Genomic DNA, 23,114 nt, shown 5'->3' with positions numbered 1-23,114 from the left:
ATTAACTCATTCTTAGCACTGTGAAAATGTTAACTTTTGTAAAAGCGCGAATAGTGAGCACATATAGTTTTTTTAGGATTGAATTTACCTATAATATTTTGATAACATAAAATCACTTTACATATTAAAGAAACAATGGATTTTATTCCTAAGGTAAATGTCAAACCAACGGTACTTTTCGGACGCAGCGTGAAACGAACACACTCGTAGTGTTTACGTCAACCGAGATTTTTATGTAAGTAAATGTCAAAATGGGAGTGAAAACGTAAAGAAAACAATGTGAAATTACTGTATTTTTTATTCTGAGAATGAAAAGAATCTACGTAATGACCCTTTAAAACCACATCCGAAATGTTTACTAAGAAATCTCATCAGGATGTTAAGAAATCTACTGTTAAAATACAAGACTCCAAAAAGGATTCAGCAACCAGACTAAAACATTTAAAAATCGTTTTAGGTAAGCAAATAATGTGTTTATTCATGGTCTTAGGGCTGCGGGTAATGTTCTTAAGATAAATGGATGCGTCATAAAGCTCTAGTAATATCGTCACCTATCGCATTCCATACATGCTAATTAGCCGAGAATAACTGTAGTTGATGCTCCTCAACTTACAACTGTTTATTGTATCGAGAAAGTAGTATTGTAGTCACACTATAAGTTTATTGTGATCTCTTACAACCGAACGATGAAATAATAACTAAAAATTACTGTGTTTAAATGGCATTGTCTAAAATAACACTGGTGTGCAGTTACAGTTATAATTTTCATGTTTAACAGTCTTGATTTAGGTTAATGACTATTTGCTAATTATGATTTGAATATTCTTACCTTACAATAACCTTTATAGAATAACATACCAATGATAAACATCGTTCCAGTTCAGTCTACTTCTGAAATGCATAACTTAAAGTTTTTTCTAGTATTTACTTCTAACAGTACATAGTATTACTTGTGTATCAGTATTATATCTTTAATCATTATTCTATGTTATCAAACACCATACCAATTGTTACCAATTGTTATAAAGTGTTATGTTTTTGTGTAAAGAATGTAGGTTATGTAGGTCATTTTATGAAACTTACTTAATTACTCTGATTTATTCTATTGATACCATCAGTAAATATTATGGAAATTAAACTATGACAAATATGAAGTCTTTTTTTACATTGATACTTTTTCAATAGCATGATAAGTATAGACTAGGGTATTGTATGTTGAGAGTTGTCTCGATGTAGTTACTAACTAAAATAAAAAAAAACTAAAAATTGAATAAATAACTAAACATTTTTTTTTTTTAATTTTAGTTTGTGAGTTTGTTTTATTATTATGAATGGAATATCTCTTAATCCTTAATAGTTTTCCAATTAATGTATTTAAAAAATTATTAATTTTTACAAATCCAAATATTAAGTATAAATCTGATATTTATACATAATATATTCATTTCAGAACACTTTGATGCTGATGAAGCGAAGAATTACTTTGATGGTAACTTTAGCCATGTCTATTTCATTTTGTATGATAACTTCATACAAGCTGAGAACAATCTGCGGCAAAGAGGTAACAACAAAATATACAAATTCTTTTAAATAAATGTTTAAATAATACACTGAATACTTGAAAACTTGCTTTTGTGTTGTAAAGATATTTAGGATATTCAACTATTATATCTCTACCCCTATTTAACAAATTTTAATTGACTTAATCTTAAATATAAAGATTTTAATAAAATAAAAATAAGTAACACAATGATCAATAGTACACATATAGCTGATTAATTTTATAGTGTGTAGATGAAACCAATAGATACATATTTATATATTATTTTTCTGTTTTTGCGGTACAGAACTTCCATTTCATCTCGGTGAGTTTTGGGTGTTTTGTTTCATCAGACAATCAGTCATGTGTCACACACCAGTCTTTTAGCAATTTATACACTAGTTAAACAATGTTTAAAATGGTTAAAAAAATAATACTTTTATTTTTTCCCTCCCTCTGATTTGATCCCTTTTCAAATTGCACAAAATTTATTTGTACTTTGATGCTTTTTCACAAGCCCAATAGCTCAGCCAATTGTTAAATAGTATAGTATAAAATAACAATAAATTTAAAAACATTATTTAACTAAACTGTGTATTTAATCACGTCATGTGCGTTGAATTTTGGTGCTTCATTGTTCCTGTTAGAGTCCATTATCTTATCTCACTAGATTACCATCAATCAGCTTATCATAGCATTGAAACTCTCCTGACCTTGGGTTCATAAGAATAGTAAACAAAGGATTGACCACTATTTTTATTACTTTTTAGAAAACAATGCTGTATTGACTGTAACTTGAAAAATAACATTATTTACTAACCAGACTAGTATTATAATTTTTTACCCCAGATTATATGTATACAAGGAAAAGTTAAATCATTTATAACAGAGGTCTGAGTCACCCTAACCACATGTAGCTAATGGGTTGAACAAAACTGGAATGTAATAGTTTCTTAATGACCATATTAAACAGCATTGTTTCCAGCTTCATTTAACACTCATGTTAACCTCACACAATCTCATTTACATACAGATTATAATATATTTTATGTGTTCTCAGTCCACAAAGCAGGCAGAGAAGAGTTAGAAGGGGCTCTGTCTCTTCTAGACAAAGTATTATGTCTCCTGCCAGAGCTGATCGGGAGAAGATGGCAGTTACACTCATTGACGAGAATATTTTCAAAACTCCTCCATAGTGGAAACTCACAGAAATTAAGAGCAGAGGCTATAAGGTACCTGATTATCAAGATAAAGTATAAAAAATAATTCAACCGATTAAATAATCACTTTGTTTTAATGTCGTCTCTCAATTGTTAGGTATTTCTTGCTGTGGTATCAAGCATTGGGTGACAATGCTCCAAGTGAAGTTCACAGAATGTTTGCGACTCTGGTGCCCGGCATGCCAGAGCCGACGATACTACCCACTGGATCCCCACTCAAACCAAAAGGATATGAAATAGCAGCAAATGAAAACAAGGGTTCCGGTGATTTCAGTATAGATGATATCATGCACCATCCAAACTTCAACTCGGCTGTTGATAATGCTAAAAAGGTTGTAGTTGAACAAACACCAACGGGTATAATGGGTAAAATAGCGAACGTGTCTGCATCCATATTCCACGATACGAATGCTCTAAACCCAGTACAGAGTGTGGAGATACAGCCGCTGCTGCCGCCAACCGCTAACGAAAAGGCCGTTGACAACGAGACTAAATATTTCTTTGAAATACTTCTCGACGGAATGGCCACGTCTGTTACGAAGATACAATGGAGGGACAGATCTCATACAAAGGCAATGAGATGTTTCGCATTTCTACTCGAGAAATTCAAGATTTATTATTTGCCTGTTATCTGCCCTCAGTACAATGTTAAGAACTCATTGTATAAACCTAATCTAGGTATGTAGACTTATTTGAAACGATTTTTAAATATCTCGTCTTATCTAATCACACAAACAAATCCGATTTGCAAAACAATAATAAAAGTTATTCGATTATCTTAAAAATGTTGCAGATTCATTTTTTAAATCAGGATTTTTTATTATGATGATGAAAATCCGTTTTAAGTCAATGATGATGATTCGTACAATTACGGAAAACTTATTCATTTGAAAAATTATATTTACAATACGAAATACCTAAAGCTCCGTAACCTGCTCTTTAACTAGGTTTAGCTATGTTCAACCGATTGCAAGGAATCAACCTCTATTTTAATTTATTATTTCTAACATCAATTTATACCACAATAATTCCTCACAGAACTGCCAGTCCAACACAACATACTGGAGGACGACTACGTACTATGCAGAGTCACGCTGATCAAGTGGGTGGCTAGTTACGCGCACTTCATGAAGAAGCAGGGCAGTGAGGGGGGGCAGCCGTCGTCCATGACCAGCACGGGCTCGCACCTGCCGCACTCCAACACGCCCACGCCAGCCGCCTCGCTGCACCATGAGGAGGAGACTTCCTTCACTGTTGGACATCCATCAGACTCCAGCAGAGCGTCGTCACATGATTCCGCTTCTAATACTCCACATCCGAGTTTAGAATCAGGTATATGAAATATTTCTGCTCAAGAATTTCAATTTAATAACTTAACTAGGACTAGTTAATTGAAATGGTTTCCTTTATCTGAGTATTAAAAGCTAAATCAATCATTATTTTAATTGTACAGCCACACATAAGAATTTAACATAAATATTTATGTTCCTGTAGCACAAAGTAGTTTAGAACATCGCATAAACTCCCTTAAAAAAAATGTCTTCATTCCCAGGATCCGGTGTCTTCGAGGAGTTAAGCTCTGAAATGGTAGTGCGTGACGTGCTGTGCTGTTCGTCACGCGAACACGTCGACTTCACGATAGAAGTGCTGCGTCAAGCCTTCCTGCTGCCTTTCTCCCACGCACCCGCTGTGAGACGCGTCATAGCACTCTATAAGGACTGGATTCAGATGAATGTAAATTTTTGATTTATTTTTGTAGTAGTTTTATCGTAGGTTGAAGTAGGTACGTAGGTATCATGAATAATTGATCGGAAAGTTTATGGAAAGTGGCGTTTGTCCAGCTTTGGTAAAGTACAGAATCCTCAGCCTCCCAGCAGAACATTACAAGCCGTTATAAATTAGTCTAATAACAAGTCTATTGGATAGTTATTAGATTTTCTCGGGAGTAGTTTGTAAGGATTTTTAATTAAAAATGAAAAAACAAATGAGACTCAAGTTGACACTTGGTTGTCCAATAAAGCTCTTTTTACTATCTATTGTGACAATTCAAGGTGTCGGCAATTATGTGATGGTTAACAGCAAGAAACAGTAGCGATCTCATGGCACATTAGCGTAGTCACATGCTTGGCTGACTCGGTTTCTAGTAAGCGGCGTCCCGCTAATCACACCCACTGGAGTTATAAACTATGATAATGATATGCCGTGATAACGTTATAGGCTACTGAATAAGATCATGATATGTGTTTAGTGGTAATAACAAACAATAGTAAATGTTTCTACAAATTTATTTGGAGCACAATTATTTCGTTACTATTAGTAACTTTTATATTATTTTGACTTTACAAAAGCGTATTGGACACTTTAGCCATCTAATCATAATATACAATGATAACTGTAGAAAACCTTAAATATTATAAAACTGCGTAAAATAAAAAAGAAGAACTTATATTAAAGAAGAATTACTTCAATGAAAGAAGAAGAAAACTGTAGAATTTTTAAATTTGCTTCAAATTTCGCTACTAAGCAATAAGTCCTATTTCACACTCTTCGAATTCCATAATCTGCCTTGCGATATCTGGCCACCTGCGCTAAGCATATCAGCGTATTGCCAAAAATACTTTAAACTTCAAATAAATTGATAACATAAACAATAGTTTTTCAAACCTTAATCTATACTAATATATAAAGCTGAAGAGTTTGTTTTTTTGTTCGTTTGTTTGTTTGAACGCGCTAATCTCAGGAACTACTGGTCCGAATTGAAAAAATCTTTTTGTGTTGAATAGACCATTCAACGAGGAAGGCTTTAGGCTATAAACCATCACGCTACGACTAATAGGAGCGAAGATACCCACGGGGACTAAGTCGCGGGCAACAGCTAGTATCAGATAATCTTGCAAATCCATATATCTTTATACTAGCTAATACCTGTGTCTTCGCCCGGGTTGATATCAATTGCACCTGCAAAATGCTCTATGTACCAAATTGTACTATAATTAATCAACTATATACAACATATTGTATTATAGTTCTAAAATTAGCCTAATATGAAAGTCACCTTCTTTTTTCCACGACTCCGTGGTCGAGTGACGTACGCACCGGTTACAAGGTGTCGCTAGCTTTGAGGTCCCGGGTTCGATCCCCGTCTCGGGTCTGGGTGTTTGTGGTACCTTCGTTGTATCTGAATTCCATAACACAAGTGCTTTAGCAACTTACTTTGGGGTCAAATAATGTATGTGATGTTGTCGGCATTTAAAATATATTTATATTTTTAAATAACAGTAATATCTTTGCCTGCATAGGTGGCAGAAATCCCTCCTTTCTTGGTGGAGAATACGTTCGAGCAGCAGGGAGGGGGCGAGCCGGCCGCGCCGCCGCGACGTCTGCGCAACGACTCCTACCTCGGCGCGGTGGGCCGGGACAATGTTATGGTGCGTGCTGGCCTGCAGGTAAACTAGCTGTTTATCTTTCGTCTATAGTGCTAGGAATGTGTTAAATGTTTGTAAATATAGAAAGTAATGTTTTCTCAATGTAACCCTTATTCACAGCCAGTCCAAAATAATTTGTAAATATTCAGAGTTCATAATTTACAGTTGCGTATGAACCAATACTAGTTGAAAATTAGATCAATTGTAAGGTCTCATTCAGGAATGTTTAAATTACGTAAGGTTGGAATGACCCTATCGTAATATCATCTCTTTAAAAATACAAAGACATAAACCTATTTCTATAAAAATATTGAATTATAATACTCGTTACAGAACGTGCTACAAATCTTCATGACGCAAGCGGCGAACGTGTTCCTGGCATCAGCGTCGCCGGTGGCGCCGCCTGGTGCGCTCAGTCAGCAACAGCTGTTGGAGGAACAGACGGACACTTGCAAGCGAGTGCTCAACATATACAGATATATGGTTATGCATGTCGCTATGGACGCTAATACTTGGTGAGTAGCGTGACCTGGACTTCTCGAGCTATTGAATGATCAGTCGTCAATCCTGTCAATTATAATCAATTCTTTAGTATTTTTCTAGGAACATCTGTAAAGTAAAAAAGACGTTTAGAAGTATTGCCATCAAATACCTAAGCAATCATCTTATCATTGTACTTATTTTCTTATTGACACAAGTCGCTCATTCGAAACCATTTCTCCATTTTTGGTTTCGAGTCCGTTGCAGCTTTCTGTCCAACGACCAAAGAACTTAGTCCCTCTCCCAAGCATTTTCCGCGGTATGTGCCAAGAATCATCGAGCAGTTTACTGAGTTACTTTATGCCAACAGGGAACAGTTGCTGCTCGTGTTACTGCAAATCACATCGTTGGTGCTAACCAAAGTACCACCGAAACGGAAACAAGAATCTTTAGGTGAGACATTCTACTCTAAAATAAACTATTGTAAAAATTGTGTACTTGTAGCAACTGGGTATATAACGCGCTATTCTTTTAGGAGGTTTTCTGGCGCCAGCGCTTTTTCAAACCCTGATCGTGACGTGGATAAAGGCGAATCTGAATGTTGCTGTGAAGCCGGAGCTCTGGCAGAACTTTATGGAACTTTTGTCCAGGCTCACGCATTGGGAAGATCTTATTAAGGAATGGGCGGTAAGTTTCATATAAAACTTTTCTGTACATTTCCGTTCCCATGATCCAAAATATTGCTGATGAGCACGCCCTAACTAGACTGTTTTTTATTAAATTGGTTTAATTTAATAATGAATCATTCTCACGATAGTTACTATCAAAATATAGACCGTGTTTTTTTAATTTTTGTAGTCTTTATAATGTGAACGTTAGATTGTGTCATGATTACATGCATTTATTTTTGTTCCAGAAAACAATGGAAACCTTAACTCGTGTGCTCGCTCGGCACGTGTACTCTCTGGACTTATCGGAAAGTGTGAGCGGGGACAGAGGGCGGGGAGGCCGGCGGGTGGCTGCGGCCCCGGCGCCGCTACCACGCCCCGCGCTGCCGCATCATGCCGCCGCCGTTCTAGCTCATAGTGCCACCAGGACGCCCGGTACGTATGTCAAGCGTGTTCTTGCTAGATCTAAAGAAGAGCGTAAAAGGTAGGCTGAGAGAGCGTAAAAGGTCATTTGCAAACGGTCGCGTTTTCCAGCAAACGTTTTAGCTTTCTGGTTGCTCTATTATCGTTCACTTTACCTAACTTTTATTTTCAGGAAAATCTCCAAAATCAGGCCACGAGCCCCATCCACGCAAGGAAATTGGAAGCACACGACGACAGCTCACTAGATGTCGGAGCGACCCTCATTTGACGAAACATGCGCAAGCGCATACGGGTACGTGAAATATTTAACGATACCTTTAGCATGTTTTTGTAATATTTCGATATATTTTTTACCGTTATTTTCAATTTGTTTTTCCATAAACAGATACCAAAGAACCGGTCAACGACAAGCCAACAAGAAGATGGTATTCTTTAGATTCGTTACGGAATTCATCGCAGCAAGAGGAGAGGGACTCCGCAAGTGGTATGTTTTTCTTTACTTTCCATACAAACAATATATTGTTAGGGCTTTCTTTCATATTGCCCTGTTTTCAGGCTCCCGCTCTCCGTCACCAGCGCCATCTAGTGGCGTAGAAAGCAGCTCCATCAAGGATTCACCATTACAGATAGATCTGGCCTCCGATGGAGGGAATGTCGGTAAGTACTCTTGCTTCTACTTTTTGTGATCGTCTTCTGATGTCTCTTCACTCTTATAAGCTACTGCGATTATAAAACTCAGTCACAAAGTGATTTCATAATGAATTAAAAAATAATCTGAGTTCGTATTTAGAAGTTTTTACAAGAGTTAGGAGCTATTAGCAATTAAGGCTGTTTTTGTACGAGTCTACAGTGCTCTGATAAACAAAATTTAAACTTTTCGAGGAATATTATTTAAAAATATGACGTCTCATACAATAGCAGCCTTATTGACGCAGTGGCGACAAAACAAAACATGTAATACACTGCATATATGTCTTAGATTAATAATAAAGAGATAGTAGGTTCATTGGATATCGGTATACCAGAATGGACGGAGAACGAGTCGTGCGAGACGCTGGGCGGGGCCGGCGGGGGCGGGGAGGGCGTGGGCGTGGTGATGGGCGGGCGCGCGCGCGGCTGGCTGCCCGACGTGGCGGCCGTGTTGTGGCGCCGCATGCTGGCCGCGCTCGGCGACCCCAACCTGCTGCGCGACCCGCACGCGCACGCCAACCTCTACAACTATCTCATACACCTCAACACCACGCTGCTCAAGGTAATACCCTAATACATTGCTCTTGTGACATTTCATTGGTGATTTTTTCATAACAGGGACAGGTTAACATAAATAACATGATTTTTTCTTAATAAAATCTTTAACTTAAGGTGACCAAAGATGTAGTGAATCAAAGATATAAAAGTCACATGCACAAAGACACCCAAACTCAAAACAAGTATTCATGAAAACACAATCGCTTGTTGCGTGGATTGAACCCGCATCACTTCGTGCACAGTGTATTTGGCGTAGTGGCATCAAACACGCGGCTATCCTTGCGATAGGTAGAATAGATACGTTTCATAACCCTGTTATGAAACGTATCCTAAAAGAGTGTCGTTGCTTGAATAAGCATGGTAAAGATTTAACCACACTTCCGATTCACCCCTTTATAACTCAGATGTCTTAGATACGCTTATCAATATTGAAGCCGCGCCTCTGTTTACACAAGATATTACTAAAACAAATGACTCAGGTGGCTAATGTATTTCTCTTGTTTGATTACGATATTTTTTATCATGATTGTATCGAAATTTCAAATGGAAAATTAGCCTTCTGGTTGCCACATAAACCCCAGAATATTCGTAAGAGTTAAATAGAATGTCGATACTAATTAGATTTAATAAGAAAATTAATAGACTTAAACCACATAGATTCCCTTAATAAAGGATCCGCCGATCATGACGTCACTATCTGATGATACTGTAGGCGCAAAATGTATCATACAATGTATTGAAATTCATTACACAGTGCCGAAGCGAATTCGTATAACATTATCTAGCTATTAATTTAGCTGACAAAAACGTTGTTCAAATCCTAAATCTTCATTCAAAGAATAACTAGCCTATACAAGAACATTGTCTTCAATACCCATCAATACAGCCATGGTCTATTGAATATAAATGACCACCAGTTACGTCACATTGCTTTCGCGGTTTTTCTTTGTTTTCATGATTTCAGCTCGAGAACGACCTTGACGAATCGCTTTAGGGAGAGAAACTTCACAATATAATTCAGTGTTTTAAGTAAATATATTTAATCGTGCTTGTGTATCTGGAAATCATTAACGTATTAGTGATCTGCTTCTAGTGTTGTGATCGTTAAGATTTTAAAAACTATGACATTTATCCGTATATGTTAAAAGTAAAACCATTTTTCTTTCACATCTGTTTCAATAAAAATACATAAATGTATATTTTTATTACTTAATTTGAAACTTGTTAATGTTAGTCAAAAGTTTGTGTATTTATATATAAGGCTGATATTTTACTTATAAATTTAAGTGTAGTAATATTAAGAAGTGTTAAACAGCGTGTTTGCCCCTAAAAATTGCCGATGAGTAGTTAATTTTATTTTTAGAATTAAAATTTCCGTAAAGTTACTCCGTTTATACCTTGATGACACACGTTTGTTGTTAAACTGTTTATTATATCCTCTTTATTATTCCAGTTAATATAAGAACAAGGTCAGTAATGGACATTATTTGGAATTGGGTCGATGCGGTTAGTGTTTTATTGAATTTTAGAGCCATACGTAAACAATTCATTTTCCTGTTTAAAGATTTTTTTAATAATTTCCGATGCGCTATGAAAGAAGATCCTTTTAGTCGCAAGAGGTTTTACTAAGATTCGAGTCACATGCACAAAGACATCTCGTGGATCACACAAGCGGTTTTCGTACGCGGGAATCGAACTCGCGACACGTCGCGCACAGTCGATTTGCCATAGTGGTGACCTTATCCACTCGGCTATCCATGCAGTATTTTGTTTGCGAGTGTACTAATTGTCATTGATTTTATAAACTAACATAATTTCCTAAATTATCACAATAATAATCATTATTAATGGCACAAATGTATTAACTACTCTGACTCAAATCAAATGTCACCTAAATGATAAAATTGAAACTTTATCACACATCTGTAGTCAATCTTTTATACCATTCAAATTTAAATGTCATGCACACAAGTACTTGTACAAGAATCTGCTAATTCGAGTTCGTTTACCTAACACCCACCCACGTCGCCAACAAACAATGTTTACCTGGTATCGAACACATTTAATACGCTCAAATTGAACCGGTACCTTGAGTAAACAATTATATAATGAAATCATGTTGTCCAAAGCCAACTAGCCATCTGTTAATGTTTATCAGAAATACAGCCATGCTGGAGTAACTTATCACTCATATCTGTCACTGTTTGGCAGATGGTCCAATAGAAAAATCATACGCATTCATCACTGCTATTGTATTATTTGTTTATTGTTTTCATAAATAAGAGTTTATTGTGGCGTCTGCATGTTTTCTAAGCGGTCGCTTAGTGGCGTGTCCAGTGAATGGTTTTATTTAGTTTGTGCGAACTGTTGTCCAAGTCGAAAGTTTTTAAAGACTGCCAATGCGAAAGAAGAGCAGGAAAAAGAAGGCTCCTGAGGAGAATCAGGAAGAAAGAGGTCGTTGTTTATGAATGTATACAATTTATTTATAACTTGCACTGAGGGTACTTTAAAAAGATGTGTGACTTTAACATCGTTTAGATTCTCACGACGTGTGAATTTGATATCGTGGTGCATAGTCGTGTGAAACCATAATATTTTTAAATGGAGTTTAAAAATGAAGATAAATTTCTTAACAACAACGATCCACACCAGAAGTCGTTCGAAGATGACAGGGTAGAGGCACCGTGTGGCTTTTGTTTATTTTTTTTATTAATTTTGAAAAATTACGGAGATCTTAGTGACTTTGTAGTGATATGTGGTTCCTATTACAGATAAGTGCGAATCAGACGCTGAATGGCAACACGGAGATCCATGTGCCGTTCAACTTGGTGGCGGGCTGGTGTCTCGAGGCGGAGGCGCTGCCCCCCTCGCACAGGTCTGTTATTATTTACAATCCACCGCGATTATTGTTCAAACCTCTTGTTATTATTATGACTCAATCTAATTTCAAACATTCGATTAGCCTAAATGTCTAAATAACATTGTGAAATCTAATGAAGCAAGCGTTCAATGGAGCAGTGACAGGCGCTGTTACTCTATAGCTATGTTACGAAATTAGTGGAATGGACAAAGGAGTGTTTTGTTCAGTGACTAGTTACTCGGTGATGTGATCTGTGCGAAGAAGAATCTGTGGAAGATGGAATGGGGACACAAAAAAGAGGATCGAATAACTCCGTTTGTATTTACCTCGGTAGCGTGTAAACTTTAATGGAGGGTCTTAGTATTTTCTTGTTCATGTAGACTTAGTTGGAATACAATTTGTTCGTACTTTGTGTACTTGTGTGTTGTGTTTCCGTATCTTTAATAATACGATGTTGTTGTCCCCAAGGTCGGGCAAGCTGCTGGCGCTGCGGCTGCTGTGCGAGTCGACGCAGGCGCAGGGCCCGGGCGCGCCGTCCTCCTGCAACAACCGCCTGCATCTCGCACATCTGCATCTGTACCAACGAGCGCTACATCATGGTATGTCACAGAAAAGTTAAAACTGAAGTTTTTTATCTATGATATGAACAACTTTTGAGATCAGTCTCATTCGCTATGTTTAACCAAAAACAATTATTGTCAATTAAAACAAAATCTAATTCATAATTTCACTATTATCTTAAGTATTTTTCTTTTTTCTGTTTGTTTTATTCAAACATTATGGAAATTCAGAATAATTAACCAAAATTGTTGATCGTTTTTTGTAATCCTTTATTTGTGTTAATCTCTAAATTCTTTTTCTTGTCCAAGTAGAATAAATTTTCAAAGATAACTTTTCAATTTTCACACTAAATAAAAGGAGTATTGCTAGAATTGATTTAAATAAATACCAATCTTATCTTAACGGAATAAAATTCAAATTCGCACAAATTGCATATTATCCTTTGCCCTAGGTCTGACCGGCGAGGATCGCTCAGTGGTAGACGTGTTAGTAGAGCACGCGGCGCCGCGGTACCTCTCGCTGGCTCTCGATGGCTACTCGCTCCTACTGCTGGACTTCGTGCACGCTTCCACTGTCGTACTCAACTCCTCAGATATGGGACCCTCCGTGAGTTACTTTCATTTTGAAACCTTCCTGACGGCATGTTGATAAAAGAAACCGGTTTTCTTCTTGGTTTGTGGGTGAAATGTTTGGTACAGGGATAAGATCAAATCTGTTATTGACTGTTCTGGTAAACTTTTAAGTTAACAGGGTCTCACAAAACAGTACAGACTATTTGAGTTTGCGATCGAAAATTAACATAAGATTAACTTAAAATTACGGTTTCATCCATTTCCCTGAGACATGACTACGCAGCGTTTGTTATCAGAAGAAAACTCAGGATCTCAGTACTAAGATAAACAAGAAAAGTCTTTGGACGCAACTTAGATGACTAATAATCGATAAACATCATCTATTGTTCCGACTATAACGATTCAACCAAATTGTCAACAGCTACAAACTATACAAATACATAGTTGCGGCATTAAGTCCGCCTTATGTACCACAATTGTACATGGAAGTTTAAATAATAAATAAACTGTAATTTAAGGAACTTGTCTAATATCTTCGTTTGTTCCAGTGTCCTCGCACGGCCGCCGTGACATTCCTTGGGTCATTGCTCGCGTTGCCCGACGGCCTCATGAACGCGCCCATGCTGCAGCCTTACCCGCACCAGTATAATACCGTCTCCTGTCCCGACCTTAAAGTATGTTATCGTAGTAATATATTATTATAAACGTATATGTAACATATGTTTATTATTCTTTCACGCAAAAATCATTGAACGGATCTGGACGACATTTGCTACATAGATATTAAAAGAAACCTGGATTAACATATATAGAATATTTTTTATCCCGATTTTTTGTTGTAGCGGGCTTAACCGCTGGTGACAGTTAGTACAGAATCTATCTGCGGAGCGTAACTTAACTTATAAGTGGTAAATGTACAATATTTTGAAATAGGTTACGTGCCCGCAGTTGTGTTTAGATAAAGACTTAGCCGAAAGGAATGCTTCAGAACTATCATTCTACTTTCTCGGGAAAAAAAGTTTATCTTTTACAGTACTACTTTTGATTTTCACTCTTACACCGCTATTTTTATTTTTTAGTTCCATAGCTTTGATAACTTCCCAGTTTGTATATATGAATGTTCCTCTTCCCCCGGTGTGCAGGAGCACGTGCTGAACATAGTGGTCCGCGTGTGTCGCCGCGAGGGCGCGGCGGCGGCGCGCTGCGCGGGCGCGTGCGCGCTCACGGCGCACGTCACGCACGTGCTGGCCGCGCGCGCCAACTGCGAGCGGCTGCCCGCGTATGTCACCTGTCTGCTGCAGATGCTCATGGTAAGGGCACACTTGTGTAGTCTTGGAACAAAATGTTGCTCCTATAGGAACATAACGTTGGTGTTGATCAAATTGCGATACCGAAGTACTTCGTTCGTTAAAAATTTGTTGTCAACCGTCTTCAAGCAGAGGGAGGCCCTCAATTACTCTGTTTTCTACCCATAAGCTTCGGACCGCATGAACCGATTATGTTGATTATTTTTACATTTAACACGATATAGTAGTCATTTAGTCCTACAAAAGTTTCATCAAGTCAGTAGTTTTTATTTGAAGTCAATTGTATATTTTTCTTTAAAAAAATATGAATTAGACCATGCCACCTCAATTTTAAGAAATGAAACAGTAAAATCGTCCCTGCTACCATCACATCATATGTGTTAATTAATCCAGACAAAAGTAACTTTGAATCGTGTACGAAATCTAACACCATAGCTCATGTTTTTAAGTTCTTAAATTATCCCAGTTCTCATGAAATACTTTTTTTGCAGATGAAGAACAAGAACATAGCGAAAGTTGTGAGCGACTGCGTATTGGTGCTAGCTGACTATACGGACCGTATCGTCGAAATGTATCCTGGACTAGCCGGTAAGGATTCAACTTCTCTTACCTTCAACTTTTCTTATTTTTCTACAATGTAATTTTTAAAACTTGAAATCATGCCCAACTATCATTTGATAAACATAACACATGAGTGCAGTATAACATGCAGCAGCACAATAGCAGTAACAATCAATTGACACACCTTCCTGAACACAAAATAAATTTAAAAAAATATTCAAATTTAACTCCAACTACGGGTCCCGGCAAACTATGTACCTATCAATTGATGAACATTTTTTCCATATTCTGTAACCTTTTAAACCTTCCCTGAATTGCTACGAATATTTTAAGAGTGTGAGTGAGCCAAATTGGTTCAGCCGTTCTCGAGTTTTAGCTAGACTAACGAACAGAAATTCATTTTTATATATAAAAATACTCATATAGCTATATAGACCATATACCTACTAACTACATAACTATGTACAGGTAAAATCATCAAGTGGATATGCGCGTGCCTGGCTCAGATATCGCCGAGTAGTTCTCGCGACTCGGTCAAGCCTCTCGCGGGCTCGCTGCTGCTGTGCCTGGCCGAGTTCGCCGTCAGGTGCGGCCCCAACTACCTCATGCAGGAGAAGGATGGCGACCAGACGCTACTGCTCATGATATTCAAGGTATTTTAAAATGAATTTTGATTTTAAAGATAGGTTTTGTTTCGCGTCAAGGATATGTTGAGATACGCTTGCTGTCACAACCGTGATATTTAAGGTAAGTTACATAGAAAATATATTAGCGTTGATAGGACTAATTTGGAGGGTAGGCTTCGTCTGGGCCTAATGTAGCTTTATGGGGGCACGGCATAAGATTATAGAAGAAAAAGATTCGATGAGCTAAACAGATCAGCAAACCGGACTCTATGACGAACCTTGGAAGAATACTATGGACTGCGAAGGGGTCAAAACAAGATCTCTGAGATTACATTTTCTTATAGAAAGTTTTATAATTTCAAAAAAAAAACTATATTTAGGTAGATGTGGAATAAAAGATTTGTTTCATAATAACATTTTATTACAAAAATTCATAACAAAGCAGTAGAAAAATATACAAGACAAAAAACAGAACAGTGAATAAACAGTGAATGTAGTAAAACCTACACATACTGGAATTTGGATATTGTGCAACAGACTTCAAATATTTGATCCAATATTTGTCTAGACTATCCGAGTCTAGACAAATATTGGATCAAATATCCAAGTGACAAACTTCAAACATTGACTTATTTGGCGTCGAATTGTTTGTCAAATGTTATTGATTACTGTTGGTGTTCAACGTGCTCTTGGGGTTGGAAGCCGTGCTCATCGGCGACGAAGGTGACGGCGTAGGTCAGGCCATCGGTACCAACGTACTTGTAGCTGCCGGTCACTTCAAGAGCTTGGTGGTCTTCGCTCAGCTGTTTCAGAGTTCCCTTCTCCTGGCGAGATGTACCGTCGCTAGTCTCAAAACTGTGGAAACAAGTTTAGATTAGTATTTTAGGATGACTAAACAGTTTTATAGTAAAGTCTGATATTCCCAAGTTGTGATCGTGAAAATGATCACCCTTATTTTGTTTTGAATGCCTTGCCTTTATTGAATTATGAAGATAAAATTCTAAAAACAAAACCCATTTTCGATAAATAAAATTACTGCTTACTTGCGCAACTAAACTGAACTCAGAAAACCCTACTCAAAGCTCTCTTATTTAGAGCACTATATTATAGCTAACTACAGATGAAAATACATATTTTTATACTTTAACGGCAATATTCACTATTATATATTCCAATTGATGACAACTAGAGATTATTAGATATCAAAATTCTAGCTCTAGTTGCCATATCCATCGATAGCTAGGATATTCAAAAAAGTAGTCTATCATTTTTCTTATAAACAACAAAGGACTTACTCGAACGAGTATCCTTCAGGGGTGATTTCTGAGTCGTGCTTCAGGATGTAGACAGGGTTATCGGCAGGCGCGTCTTGCGGTGCGGCAGCCACCATGGCGAACATGGCAAGGGCAACGATCATCTGAAATACACAGGGGAAATAATATATTAAACACAAACTTTCAATAAAAACCTACGCTCCAATACCAAAAATAAATTCAGACACTTTTACCCACTATGTACTCAAGAAATAAAATTTTAATAAAATATTGTCAACAAAAGAGCATAAAAAATGTACTCACGATCTTGTTCATTTTGAAAAAGTGTAGAATATCTCGAAGTCGGTGTAGACTACTGAAATCAGCTGCTAACTGTACAGATTTCAGCTGACTCCGCCGTTATAAATGAAAACTTTTACCGATGACAACACCATCTCGCACGTTCGCATGTAATATGGTGTTAATTTAATAAAACAGATGCGTCCTACAAACTGTAGTCTAGCGGTATTATTACACAACGTCTGTTACATCTTGCAAAATTTGTCTCGAGTCCTAACAAAATGTGTATTTTTGACATATTTTAGAAGTTGCACGATAAATGTCACATCTTACTATACAGTTTACGGATTTTTTCCTCAATAAAAAAATCTTCAATTGCTACACAATAATATCCGTGTAAATAATATATGTAGATTTATTTTATCTGTATTTACAGGATATACACATATTTACGTACAATTCATGTGCAAAAAACACCCTAAGTATATAGGAATAAAAAATAAAAAAAAGATCTGTTCCAAAAAGTATTATTAAAAAAGAGACACATTATAACACATGTTAGGAGTAGCACATTTAAAAAGTTTTCACGATGAAAGTATCATAAGCCTCAGTTTATATTAAACTCCCTATAAATCCATAATGAAACTGTGACTAATTTCCAGGTTTTATATGCTGTAATGAAAGGTACTAATGGTGCGGACATCGAAGGCCTGTCGTTACCCGTCGACGAAGACTTCGACCCTAACATACAACTGGACAATCTAGGACCAAAGGCAACGCCGGCTTCCACCATAGACGTCAAGCTTTGGGCGCAGACCGTATGTTACCTAACAATATTTTTCTATTAGCAATCCTGTTATTTTTGTAAGTGTGTAGGATCCTCAAAACAGTTAACAGAATCGCTTACCAATCGCTTAATTCCCAGAGCTTAGCTTGTACATAAATATGATAAAATGAAAGGGATTTATTTCGAAGGCACCGGTTTTGAACTGGATAGGAAAACGGCGATCGAGTGCCGCATAGCTATGTGGAGGCCTTAGTCCACTAAAAGACCGGAGTAATTTATTTAAAAACATCACTTGCACTAAATTCCTCCTTTATCCTTATGACACGGGAGCATGCACTAGAGCGCATTCTAAATATCATGTGAATGAATGACCAATAGATCTTAGACCTACGAGTATATTAAAGGCAACGTTATTCCTCAGATATGCACCCAACTAGTACTATTCCTGGGACACTGGCCTCTATGGAACGGCTGGCAGGTGTCGTCATCAGTGTGTGAGCAACACGACAGCCCTACGTTGGGTGGCGAGCTGGGGCCCGCTGTGCTGTCGGCGCCTCACGTACAGATGCTGCGGTTGAGTGACTCTACTCTAGCATCGTTTATTGAGCTGCCGGCGCTTGATATGCCTGCCGCTACCACACCAGGTCAGCTACCAAACATGTACCTGTTTTAATAGAGATTTGACTGATGGAAAAAAAGCTCGCTGGGAGAAAATATTTAGATTATGTAAAAATAATTCCAACTTGTGATGTTTTCTAGATTTTGGATCGATAACGAGTAATAAAAAATCTTTATTGTTCTTTAATTTATATCTTTTTTTAGTTTTAAATAGCTTATTAAGTTTAATGAGATTTTATGAGATACAAACCCCGGAAAACCAAGGAAGAAACCATATAAGAAAACCAAAATAGATAATTTATCCGACTTTAACTTGGCGATTCTTTAAAAGTAATTAATGTATGGTTTAACTATACAAGATTTGTAACACCACGTTATACCCATATTTGCAAAATAAATTATCTTTATCTTGTAACACCTAGGTCTGATGACGTCAGACCGGCAAGTGCGTGTGTTGCTGCGCGACATCGCGGGCAAGGCGTGTTGGGACGCCTCCGCGCTATACTACGACCCCTCCATAGCCTCCTCCGAGACTGTAGAACCTTTACAATTGCCTGACAGGTATGTATTTTGAAGCAGAATCTCAATTTACAATTTATTTATTTAAAAAAAAACCATGTTCATATTTAGAATTCAATAGTTTTTTAGTGATTTTATAATCAGTAGAATTTTACGCAAATTGACGAAAATTTTTTTTGTTTAGGTCGATAATGTTTCTGGTAATTTTTATTATCAGTAATTTTAAGACTTGTAATGACCATCAAAGATCACATGGGAGTCATCAAATAAAATACTGAAAAAAATATTATATCAACCATCAATGTAAGTGTAACTATATAATAAGTGTTTGTTATCAGTGCGGAATGCCCGCGAGACAACACGTTGTCATCGCTGCCGCCGCCTCTGCCGCCCGACCTGCTGCCCGACTACAAAAACTGCCCTCCCGACAAACATCAACTAGACCACGTAAGATACGATATCCTTTATTACTGATAGAAATTGTTAACTTTTTATGTTTAAGCTTCTTCGTCTAGATGCTGGCTAAAACTGTCACTGTCCATCCTTCTTAAATATGTCTTCTCTCTGGTTAAATACATAATATGTATCGTTACAATTAAACTCAGCAAAACACTAGTTTGCGAGGATCAATCATGTTTAACTAGTTGATAACTAGTTAATTAGTCCAATATACACGTACTTGAAGATTATTCTTCACAAAAAAAAAAATGTTTTTTGGTCCATTTTATACTGGTTAGAACGTCTGGCTCTAAATAGTCAGGCTTCAAACGTTTCCAACAACAAAACTTACACATTAAATACAAAAATGTTTGATCATCTAGCTGTCTCCAGTCGATTAAAAGCAACCTTCACAAATGCCCTGTTTTATTGTCTAGGTGTTAGCGTACATCGGCCACACGTCCCCGGAGGTGGTGTGCGGGCGGCGGCTGGACGAGGCGGGCGCGTCCCCGCTGGCGCCCGGCGCCGAGGACGAGCTGGTGGCCACGCTGGTCGCGCACCGGAACCACGAGAGACATTACCTCGCCACCAGGGACAGGTGCGGCAGAATCTAGGATATACATTCCTTAGGCAAAACATTATTTATGAAAAAAAACTGTCTTACAAAAGAAAAGTTACATCGCAATACAGATTATGATGAAAAAACCGCCTTACATAAGAACCCACGGCAAAATGAAGATAAAACATTATGATGAAAGTATGTTACAGTTTACTGCCGGACATACGGTCCAGTAAAATTTGAGTTCTATTTCAATTGAAATGTGGTCGAGTTGGTACACGTCAGTAGCGCTCATTGGCGATGTGGTGTGAGTTGGAACTATTTTTGGCAGCGAAAAAAGATGATAAGTATTCGATTGTGCATAGATCGTTACTCGATTTTGACCGTACATAAACAAATCATTATAGGAAACAACCTTGCGGGGCACAGTAGTGCCCTGGGGGATTACTCTAAGCCACTGCTATAAAATTCAACACTACAACCGATTATCTAGCAATATATTAAAAGAAGTAAGAAAATAACAAAACGTGTAATATTCCAGTAGTGAGGAGGAGGAGATCCCGGCGTGCAGCGCTCCGGCGGCGGGCGCGACGTTCGGCGTGTGTCGCGCGCTGTGCGCCCAGCTGGGCACGCTGGCGCCCGCGCGCCGCCCGCACGCGCAGCTGCTGCGCCGCAGCGACCGTCTGCTGCGCGAGCTCCGCAACCTCGACGCGCAGAGGTACGCGCCGCTACTCCTAATACATGGAAACTAAACAGACTTCTAAAGTACCTGTAGTATTTCCGAACGTCACGAAAAAATATCTATAGATATATAGATGAAAAGGAAAAGAGAGGCAAGCGTCCATTTAAGCCGTTTAAGCCGACAAAGGACTAGCATGTATTGACCTTGTTTAGTATTTTAATGATTGTTACAAAATAGAAACTGTATTTTGTATGTGTACCTGTTATTTGCTACGATATAATATATCGGATTTGTGTTAGTTAAGTAGTAGTTTGTAACCAAAAGTACAAATTTAAATTATAAAAAAAACTGACATTTGTTTTAAGCTTGTAATTTATTTAATCTGTTTCAGGTGTCGAGAAACACATAAGGTTGCAGTGATATACGTAGGCAAGGGACAAGAGACGCGTAATGAAATCCTATCAAATCGCTGTGGCAGCCCTGCGTATGAAGCCTTCTTAGCAGCTCTAGCGTGGGAGGTATGGTCATTACTTTAACTTTATTTACTAGCGAATATCGTATATCAGTAGTCGTTTATTTGTATTCATTGGATAACTGGTCAAAAACTGCACTCTTTGTAGAAAATTAGCGGTTATTGATCGCTTGCGCACTTACAGTAAAACTAATTGTAAAGAAATAAGTACGGACAGGACTTTATAAAGTCGCAATGAATCGTCATCTAAACTAGGAGTTTAGAAGATTCACATTTGAACTTTTTTTTATTCTTTATTTATAGTAAATATCTGATTATTATAACTCTATTGAATGATTGATGCATTTTTTTTGTTTTCTCCGCCTTGATCGATTCGTTTCGACTCCCGGCTCGACTTTCGGCGCATTTCGCGCAGTATTGCTCGACCTGTTTCTAACCCATAACCATGAGCTGTTGCGACGGTTGCTAATTTTAAGTTATATCTGATTGTTGTTGTCCGCCAGGTGGAGCTGGAGAGCCACGTGGGCTTCACGGGCGGGCTGCGCGGCGGGGGCGGCGGCGGTGTGTCGGCGCCCTATCTTGCCGCGCTAACTTTAGAAGCTCTCTTCCACGTTGCCACGCGCATGCCTGCGGACTCGCCCGACGCTATACTCAACAAGGTATGTACGGTCTTATCCACACTATGACTGCATGTATTGCCGGTTGGTATGGGGCACCCCGCCAAACCCTCTGCGTGACGCGTCTCGGCTTCGATCCCCGTGTAGGAAAAGCATTTCTTTTATCCACAAATTAATGTTCCGGGATTTTTGTGCATGTGACTAGTGTATATGTGAAAGCGAAGAAGTGTTAAAAAAATGAAAATGTTAAAAAAAGTGCTACTAATTACTTATTTTATTATAACTCTTTCTCTTTCTCTCGCAAACGAATGTGATAAAATTTAGTATGGGCTTAGTGGCATTGAACCTTAACAAATCTTTTTTCGCAATGGCCGCCAACCACACATTTAATTGACACATCATTTTTTAAATGTCGTATGATTACTTTTTTAATATTTTTTTTAGACTAGGTTTGAATAATGTTTCCGAACCATATTCATTCCAGACCCGTCACCTGGGTAACGACGAGGTGCACGTGGTGTGGAGCGAGCACTGGCGGCCGTACAAGCGCGACACGCTGCCCACACAGTTCTGCGACGTGCTCATCGTACTGTACCCGCTGCCCGGCGGCCTGCTCCGGTGTACCGTGTCTAGGAAGCCCGATGTGAGTCATGATGCTTTTTCTGTTATTTGAATCTTCTTAGATGGTTATGGACTTAAGGCTGGTAGCAAAATGTCAACTTAAAATGATTAACAAGTGCACCTCTGTTGGGCGCAGGTGTGCGTGTTCGGTCCGCTGTGGGAGGAGTGCCTGATCGGGCTGCGCGGCTGCGCGGCGCTGGTGCGCGCGGCGGCGTTCGCGGGCGGGCGCGCCGTGCGGGCCACCATGCCGCTGTACCAGCACGCCTACGCCGAGCGCGCGCGCAGTCTGGACGCGCTGGTCGCGCAGCACACGCTGCCCGCCACCTTCGAGGCCTTCGTGGAGCGACTGCGCGAGCCCGTGCCCGCGCCCGCGCCCGCCCACGGTAACCATGCCCCGCCGCTCCCGCCGCCCGCCCGGCCCAACCGCCGTGCGCGGACTAAACATTCCCCGGATACATAGCCTAGGTGCTTCTTTTTGGTTTTTTCTTTTCCTGGAGCACGAGTCTGCCGGGGAATTTTTCAAGTAACTATATGTATATATTTTTGTACTAACCAAACTTCCTTGTATTCGTGTTATTTTATAAATGAATGTCGCGGTCACTAACTATGAAACTTGTGTGCAGATCAAGGCACGGGACGCTTGGCGGCGGCCCTGCTGGACCACGGCGCCAGCTCGTGGGGCGGCGCGCAGGCGGCGGGCGCGTGGGCGGGCGCGGGCGGGCCGCACGCCGCCTCGCCGCGCGCCGGCAAGCGCGCC

At 38.8% G+C, this 23,114-nt stretch overlaps 2 protein-coding genes across 7 annotated transcripts; one reads left to right on the top strand and one right to left on the bottom strand.

Moving 5' to 3' along the window:
* The first annotated feature begins 185 nt into the window (after positions 1 to 185).
* Positions 186 to 23,067, top strand: LOC113498720 (probable Rho GTPase-activating protein CG5521). Of its 6 annotated transcripts, XM_026878847.1 has the most exons (34): positions 186 to 457; positions 1,451 to 1,561; positions 1,848 to 1,865; positions 2,601 to 2,772; positions 2,858 to 3,438; positions 3,799 to 4,092; positions 4,313 to 4,494; positions 6,060 to 6,206; positions 6,519 to 6,700; positions 7,036 to 7,118; positions 7,201 to 7,352; positions 7,582 to 7,768; positions 7,929 to 8,048; positions 8,142 to 8,240; positions 8,312 to 8,413; positions 8,755 to 9,008; positions 11,776 to 11,879; positions 12,333 to 12,463; positions 12,877 to 13,031; positions 13,546 to 13,671; positions 14,140 to 14,307; positions 14,796 to 14,892; positions 15,334 to 15,518; positions 17,707 to 17,862; positions 18,253 to 18,475; positions 18,872 to 19,010; positions 19,307 to 19,415; positions 19,844 to 20,004; positions 20,507 to 20,683; positions 21,039 to 21,165; positions 21,623 to 21,778; positions 22,221 to 22,379; positions 22,494 to 22,822; positions 22,981 to 23,067. In XM_026878847.1, exons 1-33 carry the CDS (start codon positions 352 to 354, stop codon positions 22,815 to 22,817), a joined length of 5,487 nt encoding a protein of 1,828 aa, XP_026734648.1. In that variant the 5' UTR covers positions 186 to 351; the 3' UTR covers positions 22,818 to 22,822; positions 22,981 to 23,067. The 6 variants fall into 6 exon arrangements, with proteins under 6 accessions (XP_026734648.1, XP_026734649.1, XP_026734650.1 ...); XM_026878848.1 differs by having other exon boundaries at positions 8,758 to 9,008; positions 22,494 to 23,049; XM_026878849.1 differs by having other exon boundaries at positions 20,510 to 20,683; positions 22,494 to 23,049.
* On the bottom strand, positions 15,895 to 17,699 carry LOC113498733 (endocuticle structural glycoprotein ABD-5-like). Its single transcript, XM_026878866.1, has 3 exons — positions 17,069 to 17,699; positions 16,787 to 16,908; positions 15,895 to 16,346 (listed from the first exon to the last, which is right to left on the bottom strand). The coding sequence occupies exons 1-3, from the start codon at positions 17,078 to 17,080 to the stop codon at positions 16,157 to 16,159; spliced, it is 324 nt and encodes a 107-aa protein (XP_026734667.1). The 5' UTR covers positions 17,081 to 17,699; the 3' UTR covers positions 15,895 to 16,156.
* Positions 23,068 to 23,114: the final 47 nt, after the last annotated feature.

This window comes from Trichoplusia ni, chromosome 11 (genome assembly GCF_003590095.1).
Source record: "Trichoplusia ni isolate ovarian cell line Hi5 chromosome 11, tn1, whole genome shotgun sequence".
Taxonomy (NCBI): Eukaryota; Metazoa; Arthropoda; class Insecta; order Lepidoptera; family Noctuidae; genus Trichoplusia; species Trichoplusia ni.
This window is presented reverse-complemented; position numbering and strand designations above follow the sequence as displayed.